This window comes from Papaver somniferum, chromosome 4 (genome assembly GCF_003573695.1).
Source record: "Papaver somniferum cultivar HN1 chromosome 4, ASM357369v1, whole genome shotgun sequence".
NCBI lineage: Eukaryota > Viridiplantae > Streptophyta > Magnoliopsida > Ranunculales > Papaveraceae > Papaver > Papaver somniferum.
Window position 1 is genome coordinate 28,680,634 of NC_039361.1, and position 10,812 is coordinate 28,691,445.

General features: G+C 37.0%; 2 protein-coding genes across 2 annotated transcripts; both read right to left on the reverse strand.

The window, feature by feature from the left end:
* Positions 1-558: 558 nt before the first annotated feature.
* LOC113273664 (salutaridinol 7-O-acetyltransferase-like) lies at positions 559-2,225 on the reverse strand. Its single transcript, XM_026523308.1, has one exon. It carries the CDS (start codon positions 2,130-2,132, stop codon positions 717-719), a length of 1,416 nt encoding a protein of 471 aa, XP_026379093.1. The 5' UTR covers positions 2,133-2,225; the 3' UTR covers positions 559-716.
* Positions 2,226-4,166: 1,941 nt separating this feature from the next.
* Positions 4,167-10,355, reverse strand: LOC113273666. Its single transcript, XM_026523309.1, has 3 exons — positions 10,318-10,355; positions 8,461-10,045; positions 4,167-4,575 (listed from the first exon to the last, which is right to left on the reverse strand). Exons 2-3 carry the CDS (start codon positions 8,821-8,823, stop codon positions 4,534-4,536), a joined length of 405 nt encoding a protein of 134 aa, XP_026379094.1. The 5' UTR covers positions 8,824-10,045; positions 10,318-10,355; the 3' UTR covers positions 4,167-4,533.
* Between the last annotated feature and the right edge of the window lie 457 nt (positions 10,356-10,812).

The window sequence follows — 10,812 nt, forward strand, 5'->3', positions numbered from 1 at the left end:
TTACTTGATTAGCTAGATGTCCCAAGGGTGGACCTGTTCCTGGGAGTCTTTTGGTTTGCTTTCGACGAACCATTATATACTTGATTGATTAATCGACGATGAAAATTTTATGAATCGACGATGAATCTATGAAGACGAGTTTGAAATGAAGAAGAAGAGAAGAAGAGGAGAAAACAGTTTTTGCGGCCGATTTAAGGTAGGGTTAATGTTTTAGATTAGGTTTCTCGATTAGGTAGGGTTTTAGTGTTAGGGTTAATATTAATTAGGTTAAGGGAAAATTAGTAAACTCACTATGCATCATTAGGGTTAGGACATCCCTTATCATTGTAGGTAGATGGCCTTATAAAACAATGACCCCAAAAAAGACTGGTCCCAGAAAATCGTTCATCATTTACTGTTGCATGTTGGGCTTCAAATAGCCCGACACAAATTTAGGGATCACGCGGTAGTTTGCTTAGAGTTTATCAACCGTATTTGTACACTACCGTTAATGCTCTCAGGTGCCTAACAAATGAAAATGTTGGATTGAAGTATTTCAAAGTGGTTGACACACAGTATTATCATTTTGGATTTTGGGTTGTTATGATATCTACCATTTTAAGATGGTTAATAATAGTGCACTTTGTCATGCCGGAAGCTCTTAGTATTTCAGTTTTTACAAAACCAGTGACCAAAGTGTAAAAATTAAGATGATCACCACAAATAGATATGCAAAATCAAAACAATTCAAGTATTTCACTTAGGTTAAGTTCGAAGTTAACCATATCATCCTCAAGAAAGTTCGCCCACATTTCTATTCCTTCACCACATTTCGTATCATTCATGAAAATTATGTTCTTGCTTGGCTCAATAAAGGGATTAGTAGTTACCCAAATTGGCTTTCCCCAACCAAAATCAGCATCATATAATCCGAACTTGCACCAGCTTGTTATCAACAAGGGTAAAGTTTTAACTTCAACGTCACTATTTTTGGCTAGGAAATCATCATAAGCACTAACACAACTTAGAAACATTTTCTCCATGCAACAATTATCGCCCTTTACCTTATTTATTTCTCCTCTCAACTGAGCTACAAGTTCAATTAACTGATCGTCAAGTACGTCTTGCACCTCAATCTCACTACTAATACTACTACTTGTCTTGAGGACCGTATTTTTTGTCGCCGTCGTTGCTGGTAATACCACTGTAGCGAGCCCACAGAGATTCCCAAATGACACATCAAGTAACGGCGGGTCCATTCTTTTTCTGTAGTTCACGGCATGGTGTACTGCTGACAAAGAACCAGCCGGAGTGGATATTATCGCTGCCTTCCATATCAAAGCGGTAACAACCTCAACCTTTGTTGGCCTGCGGCATTTGTATTTATCATGCATTAATACTTGTAGCTTTTCACGTACAGATGTTATCTTTACAGCATCGAACACAAATCTTTTGCTGACAACTTTATCTCCCGTGCTATCCTCTGTGGGATAGGAAGCGGAAGTGGGTGGCACACCTACTTGAGATACCAACTGTTCACTAGGTGGGAAGAGAGACGCGGAGTCGAAAGAAGGAAGCAAATTCTGATTTGTGGTTGCGCCACCATTACGAGCGGTGTTTGTGGTGCCTGCCCAATTACGAATGAATGTACTCATAGTGCATAAATCTGCGATTTTGTGTGATATACACAAACAAATGGCAGTTCCACCGCAATCAAACATGTTCACTTGAACAATCACCTGTGCATCCTTAACAAATTTCGTGGAAACGACTTCAGATGGAAGAAGCAGATTTAAGGTTACATCTGGTTTCATGAAGTCACACATTTTACCTTTGATTTTCACTTCGATAAAGTCAATCCCTTCGTCATTACCGTCGACAACCATGTTGTCTTCCGTCCTGCCAGCCATTGGATAAAAGTGAACTAGCGTTTCAGAAAGAGACCTCTTAAGCAAGTCAAGATCATCATGGTGCTTACTCCCAGTACTGTTAGCAACGGCGGGATAGAAAAGTATGATTGGTACATAAACCGGAGGAAAATATTGATCGAGAAGTGACAGACTGAAGTTTCTACTTTGATATGGGGTTGGAGTTGTGGGTTTAATGGTTTCCTTCGAGATCACTTCAACAGCAGCAATAGACATTGTTGCCATATCCCTAGCTGTTCCACAAGATCGACAATTTCAATCAATAATGATCGATCCAAATATAAGAATGACAGCAAGGGAAAAGAATGGTTAGTGGGTACAGAAGAAACTTGTGGTCTTCATCTTCTACATAGTCAAGAGCATCTAGCATGGTGGGCGCAGCCAGCTAAAAAATAAAATAAATCCAAGCATATATAGTTGTGTTTGTAAACTTTATGACCACTATGGTGCACATTGGCTTAGTCAGACTAGAGTTTCAAAGCAACCACTTTGGCCCTCGGCTATCTATGGATGGCCAAGATATAAAAACTTTTGTCCCCAAAAGTTATTTGAACGAAAACTGGATATCTGTAGTTTCCGCAAACAAAGCTATGGCGTTGGCTTAAAAGGCTACATGATGTGCTGGGAGAAATTTTTTGATGGGAGTGTTTTTTGAAGGGGTATGGGGACCAATGATATGTTGACACATGCAGTTGATATTAATGAAATATGTTTTCAAAAACATAAAAGAAGTGTATTTTTGAAGAGAAAATCTGTTTTCTTAATTGATGATGGTATTTTTGGAAACATAATTCATTAATATTAAGTGCACGTGTCAACATATCGTTGGTCCCATGTCCCCTTCAAAAACGCCTCCATCAAAATTTTTCAGCATACTACTCGTAGAGAAAAACATCATTCGTAGTGCTTGATCTAAATAGGCAGGGTTAATAGCCTGCCGACAAGTTCAATGTTAAAGTCCGCCTAGTCAAATTTGGGAAAAGGTAAAAGTGGTCGGATCCATTACCCTAAATTTGGCAGATCCGTCGCCATGCCAAATTTTCCACTCTTTCAAATCAAATAACAACTAAATGAATAAAAGTTAGAAACCTAAAAGATGCCGCCAGGCTAAGAAAAGGTAAAGCTAGTTAATTTTCTGTTCCCGTGACTAATTTGGAGTATTTGGGACGTACTGGTCAAAACAAAGCTAGAGCACGTTTATAAGAATTACTCCCTCCGTCCCTAATTAGATGACCTATACCGTCCCTAATTAAATGACTATACCATAAATAAGTGAAGTGATAGATTAGTATTATTATAAGAAATATGTAAAATTTGATAGCCATATTTATATTCATTAGATAGTGTTTTAAATGCTTTCCGACGATATAAAGTTTACGAAAATCCGTTGTACAGTTTGAGAGATAAATCATTTCTAAATTTACCAGTAAATTTTAACTAGGTCATCTAATTAGGGACGGAGATAGTACTATTTTAACAAAATTAGGGGGTGATAGTTGCAACCCTTTCATTGGCGTCTTGCCCTCCGGGGTGGCTTAAGATATGCCTATCAACCGTCGTTATTGATGCATCTGGCGTCTTGCGCCCTCCGGGGTGGCTTAAGATATGCCTGGATGTCGGTCCTGGTGTATGCTCGCCTTCGTCCAGGATCACACTCTTTCGGGGCTATACCTTCAGCATGCGACATGTAAAACCATCCTCCGACAGGTCTGCAAGTGTCCCTTGCTCTTCCTTCTGGACAGAGATAAAGTGGATATGCTGCTCTAACGGTCGCGAATGCGTAAACCCTACTAGAGTAGTGTGTTCCACTCCCTGTTCATCACAACACGAAACCGAATGTGTTAAGGATTACTCTTACCAATAGGTAAGTTGCGTCTAGGCCTGCAGACAGCCGGTGTAAAAACTTCGCCGCATCTTTGGAGATAAGATCATTACGCGGTTTATCTCCGCCCGACCCGGTACTTGCTACTGTAAAAGGGCTCTGGTTTCTGGTTTCTAGTTGCAACCCTTTCACCTCAATGAACCATCTTCGTGCCAAATTAGTGTAATTGCATAAATTTTTGACACCGGCAATGGTCTGCCAGATCGTTCTTTGGACCTGCTCGGGTGGAAGTAAGGAACAAAAGGCAACAAACTTGGATTATCTTTTACCACAAAAAAATTCACATAATTATCGAAGAGAGAGGAACCACATAAATTTTTATTTTCATATCATCTCACATTTTGTATACCATTTCTTTCTTTTTTTTTGCTGCCAAAGATGTGAATTATTAGTAACTTGAAACTGTTGCATTGTCTGCCAACAAAAGACTCTCAATAATATTTGGGGGTTTATCAAACCATACCCTAGTGATTCCATTTTTCTTGTTGTATTTAGATAACTTATCAGCAGGTTTATTACCACTCCTAGGAACAAAATGACACTCCCATTGCGGGATATTTTTAAGACAATCAATGGAATCAAGCAAAATATCCTCGTTTTCCCAGGCTATCACTGGTGCAGAGCTATTGATGAAGCTTTCAATCCCTTTCAGGTTTGTTTCCAGTATTATATGTGTATGTTGCATCTCACTACTCCATTTAACAGCTTGAAGAAACGCCAGACATTCTGCTTGCTCGGAACTCCTTACTCCTGCATAGCATTTTGTAGAGCATCCCTACCAGTTTCCTGCAAAATCACGCAAGACAAAAGCAATGCATGTTAGTCCAGAAATTACATCATAATAAGCGTCACAGTTTATGACATAAAATGGTGATGCAGGTGGTTTCCAATGTGGAGAGGATATTGTATGATATTCATCAACTAATCTATGATCATGCTTTTCATTCAGCTTTTCTATGTAGGTTGCAAAGTTGATAGCTTTTCTGGCAACTGACTGAGGAATGGCCTGCTTCTGTTGAAACTTAACCTCGCATATTTCATTCCGGATAGACCATGAAACAATCATGGCAGTATTTAACCATCCTGTCGGCATACTGTGTTGTCGACTAAGTTGCATCCAGTGTTCAAAGATATCTGCTATGTTTCTGTCACTTCCTGAAGGAATACATGGGCCGCCTGGAATGAGCATCCAAACAGCTCTAGAAAAAGGACATGTGGATAAAACATGTATTACATCTTCATAATGCTGGTTGCAGAGTGAAGATTATCGACTGATGTATCTGCATGATCTAGATAGTCTTTCATTTGTAGGTAGGATACCTGCAAGACATTTCCACCAGAAATGTTTAACTCTCGTCCATGTTTGAATCTCCCAGAACTTCTTCCAAATTATTTATGTGCTTTGAATGTTTAATAAAACTTCAATATCTCCCAGGCTGAGCTCATGAAGTTTATTATATGCGGATTTCAATGTAAAACCTTCAATGTTTGTAAGTGTCCACACGAGCTTGTCTTCAACAACTGTAGAAATTCTCATATGCAAAATTAGACTTGCAATATCTGGCTCAAATAGCTGGTGTACAAGTGATACATTCCATTGTTTTCCATCTTGAACTAATAACTCATGAACCCAAATATAATCTTCACTGTTTGTCACCCCTTGTTGTGGAGTTGGTGGTTCATTCATGCATGTTACCCATACAACAAGCCATATCTTGATTTTATCACCTTTGCCAAATCTCCATCTACTGTTAGCTTTAATAAATGGAATTTGTTTTTGTACTCCCTTCCAAGCCCATGGTTATCTTGTTTTAGAACTTGCATGAATCATGCTGTATGGCTTGGATGGATTTAACCCATTCCTCACCTGGATTACTACACATTCACCATACTGTACGAACCAGGAGAGCTTGATTAAGAGTCTTCAAATCTCTAAATCCTTGTCCTCCAAGATTCTTATACAAACCTATTTTTTTCCAAGAAGTGATATAAGTACCTCTTTTTTCAGTAAATCCCCACCAGAAATCCCTTTGTAATGTATCAATTTGTTTGATTGTATCACATGGTTGTTGAAGGAAGCTCATGGTATATGATGGTATAGTATTGGTTACGGTCCTTATCATTAAGGATTTGCAACTCTGAGATATAGAATCCCCATTCCACTTTGAGAGTCTTCCCTTTACTCTGTCAACCAATCCTGCGAAACAATCAATCTTTTTCTTACCAATAAGCAATAGCAGACCTAAATACCTTTCATTGGATTTCATTTTTGGGACCTTCAACCTTCTTGGAGAAATATGTAGAATCTCTGTGGAACATGCACGCTGTAGTAGACACTTGATTTGTTAAAGTTTACTGATTAACCATAAGCTTCACCAAATTCTTTAATAATGTCAAGCAGATTGTTTACATTATGCATGTCAGCATTTATAAACAGCAGGCAGTCGTCCGTAAAGAATAAGTGGGAGATAGAGGGAGCACCAGCTGATATTTTTATACCTTGTATTTTGTTATTCTGGTCCGCATGAATTAATTGTCGAGAGAAAGCTTCCATGACAATGATGAAAAAATATGGTGATAACGGATCGCCTTGTTTAACTCCTCGAGTTGGCTTATAAGCACGAAAAGGACAAACATTGAGAAGAATGGATATTTGAGTGGTGCTAATGCATTACATTATTATATTACACCACTCTTGGCTAAACCCCATCTGTGACATAACATCCATAAGAAAGGACCATTCGATCCTATCGAATGCTTTTGACATGTCAAGCTTCAATGCCAAATGTTTTGATGTCTCTTTTTTATTGTTCATAGTGTGAACAATTTCTTGTGTAAGATGAATGTTATCAGATATTTGTCGCCCCGGAACATATGCCTGCTTGTAGAGGAGAGATAACTTTCTTCATGACGTTCTTCATTCTTGTAGATAAAATCTTGGAGATGAGTTTATAAGAGGTATTGCATAGTGTTATAGGACGAAGGTCAGCTGAGAACTTCTTGTTTTTTTTTTTTGGTATAAGAGTAAGATTTGTGGCATTTAGACTTTTGAGGATGTACCCAGTTCAAAATAACTGCTTCACCATATCAATCAAATCCTGACCAACAATCTCCCAATGAGATTTAAAAAATCCGGGTGGGAATCCATCCGGACCTGGTACTTTCCAGGGTTTCATATCCTTGAGAGCTTTAAGGATTTCTGCATCATCTGGAACTCGCGTTAGTTCAATGTTTTCTTCTGCTGTGATTACTTTGGGAATACACTGTAGAATGTTCTCATTATTTTCTGGAGAGGTGGTGGTATGGAGTTTACTGTAATCGTTAAGGAGTTCTTTAAGATCATTCCTAGTAGTGCACCAGTTCCCATTGTCATCTTTTAGCGCTGCAATGTTCTTTCTTGAACGTCTTCTATTAGCGTTCGCATGATGATATTTAGTGTTTCTATCCATTTCAAGAAAATATTCATCTCTATCCTTTTGTCCCCAAAACTCGCTTTGAATTTGATGCCAATGCTCTATCTGATTTTCTACTTCTTGAACTTGAAAATTGGTATTCTAGTTTAGATTACTTGCTTGAACTGCCTCCAGTTATTGGTGCAGTAAGGCAATGTTGTTATGGATGTTCCCAAACTTCTCTCGATTCCATTTTGAAACATACTTTCTTGTAGTAATGAGTTTTTTAGAAAATTTGAAAGCATGAGACCCATTAACTGGTTATCCCCAAGCAGCAACAACTTCATTCTTTAGAGTGTTATCCTTCTCATAACATTAGAAATACTTCCAATTTCTTTTATTATCACCATTAGAAGATGAAGAATCCAACATGATTGGACAGTGATCTGACCCTAACCGTGGAAGATGAATAAACTTTGCATCTGGATAATGAATGATAGATTCCCCATTAATTAAGGCTATGTCAATCCTCGATCTCCTGACTCCCGTACCATGAACATTGCTTGACCAAGTAAAGGATCTACCTGTGTATCCAAGATCCTCTAAACCCGCCTCATATATTAAGTTGAAATAAGACGAGTCTCGTGAAGAAGTAATAACTGTAGAAGAATTATTTGAGCTCCTCATGAGAGTATTAGAAGTATGTATTCTGTCTTCATCTTTGAAAACTAGATTTAAATCCCCAATGATTACCCACGGTTGCTGGACAGTTTCACTTAAACTCTTGATATAATTCCATTGTATCTCCTTGTTGTTTGTGTACGAAGAACCATACATGCACGTAAGTAAGAATTCCGGCTTCGATGGATCACTCTGCACTTGACAATTGATAATCCAGGACTATGCGTTTACAATTTTAAAATGGAAGCCATCTTTCCAAAGAAGTATTATGCCTCAAGCACGACCAATAGAAGATATGAGTTTATTGTTAGGATACCTAAAAGGTTTAATAAGTTTCCTCATTTTATCATCAGCTAATTTGGTTTCTGATATAGAAATAATATCAGGGTCATAACAATAGATTAAATCTATAAGATGGTCTCTGATAGTTTTACCAATTGAAGCCTTGGCAGTTCCAGGCTAAAACTCTCATGGTTATTTCTAAAAAGGAATCACTATGCAAGACTAAACAATTATCAATAGTATGAAAAGAACAAGGAAATATACCAATTGAATGCTTAGAAGTAATAAAATAGAAATGAAAACGATAAGTAGTTACCTCAGTTGGAAGGCTCCTTTGATTTTTCATGGATTCAATCTTTGTGTCAGCAACAAAAATTTCTCGAGTGTCCATTTCAACTTCATCAATTTGTTCAGCATAAGTATTTTGGGTCGCATCATCATTACTAGTCCCTCCATGGTTAGCAAGAATAGGACCTTCAATGGAAGGGTTGGAACCATTATCTTGTATAACTTGGTTTCTAGATCTCTTAGTAATTCTTTGATCCTCTGCCTCTTCCAAAGACTCAGCGTCATTCTCGACATGAATGAACCCATCTTCATTTTCCACAGTACCAACATTGCTAGCAATAACTAGTTTGCTTTTTGCCATGCAGTGTTCTTCATATTCATCTTGGGTCATAGCTCTCTCACGCAACAACTCAGCAACAACCTCACAGGAATCAACATCATGGTCAATAGTATAACATTCACCACAGAGGTTGTATGGTTGTTTAACCCAGTGATAACGAATCCAAACAGGTTCTCCAGCGTTAGAATTCCACTATTCTCCTCTTTTAAGTGGTTTTTTCAGATCTATTTCCACACGTGCAGTGATCATATTTCCTGAGCAAGGTCAACCGTTTTTTGGCTCTGTAGATATTTTTTGTCCCGGATCTTCAATTGCTTCATAATAACTGCTTCATGATGATGTTCTAGTAGTAAACCCTTAAACTGGACATTCCAATCTTGCTTTATGAAATCATAATCTTTATATGCTATTGTTGTGGTATACTCCTGCAGTGCCAGAAGATCTTTCAGGACTATCCATGGGGATTTCTTCATCACATCTTTCATATCTTTTCGGGTAGCAAACTTGAAAATAAACAAGTATTTTCCCACAAACTTTGTCTCCATTTTCATGTAGCTTCTCCATAATACATTCAGCTCATCCTTAATAACAGAGGTTTCAATATCTGTCCCCTTTGTTATTAACTAGCCAATCAAACTGAATGACCAACCACCTGCAGCTTCATTAAGATTTTTAGTAGAACCAATAGCTCCTCGTGTGATCTTAGTATCCTTCATCTACTCAGTGATGTTGGTAACGCCGTTGTTATTTGCCATCTCCATCCAAAAACACAAGAAAAAAAACTTTTTAAGGTCTGGAGGTTTTTTGGTTTCTGTAATGTGTTTTGGTTTATGCTTTCCTATATAATGAGAATAAAATAAGAAAGGATATACACGAATATTTTGTTTACTAACAACTGGCAAAGAATAATTCAAAGAAAGGAAATGATCTAATTTGTTATATATCAGTTGCATGTATTCCACAATATTCTGGATATTCCTAAAATCATGGAGACTAATGAGAGGAAAATGGTTTTTTGAAATTGAAAATGAATCGGGTATTGACTCAGGTACATGTATTGATGATTTATGGATCCACAAACTTGATTTGGGAGGTAATGATGATGCTCATACTGAAAAATACTTGATGATGAAACTTTGTTTTGCTGCAAAAATGCATGATGAAGTTGTATTGATGTAGGCGATACAACCATATCTGACAAAATTGTCAAGAGAAACATATAAGACACAAAGATCCAAAACTGGTTGGAATCCATAATAAAATCAAGGGGATCCTGCAAAAAACATTAGAACTTCATAAGTGATTAATAGTAAAACAAGAACAATTGAAAACAGGATAATAGAAACATCTGATTTTGAAAAAGATATAAAAGATTATGTTATTATAACAAATATGAGGATTAAACCAAAGGATTATGCAAGGTGCTAAAAATAAAGATCAGAAATAGAGAAGAACATGTTAGATCATGATAACTAAATGAACATAAATCATAAAAATTAATCGTAAGTTCAGAAAAGATTGAAAGAAAAGAAAGACAAACGAAACTGAGTTAACTCAGTTTCCCCCGATTTGCAGAGCTTTTTTTACTTGAAATTTGGGGACACAATTTTAAAAATTTTGTACACCATTTATTTTAATAAAATCTAAACGATAACGGATTTAAAGTTAATAATTAGGAGATATGTTCATCTTGCAAAGATCCACCTTCTACTAAAAATTAGTATATTCCATAATTATTACTTTGAAAATCAACCCTTGAAAACCAACGGATATTCGACTGTTGAAATTAAAATTGGAAGATGTAGAGGTTTAATATTTCAAAATGCATTTACTTTTGGTAGGTATGTGGAGCTTTGTAAAAAGAACATATCCCCAAAACATTAACTTCATACTCGTTGCCGGTTTTATAAAAAAATAACGTCCAACGTGTGAAAATAAAAATGTGTGGATCCTTTTAGAAATGAAATGAAAAATGAGAGAAAAAAAGATAACCAGGAGACATGAACTTCATGCTAAAATACAACAACCAAAACAATCAGT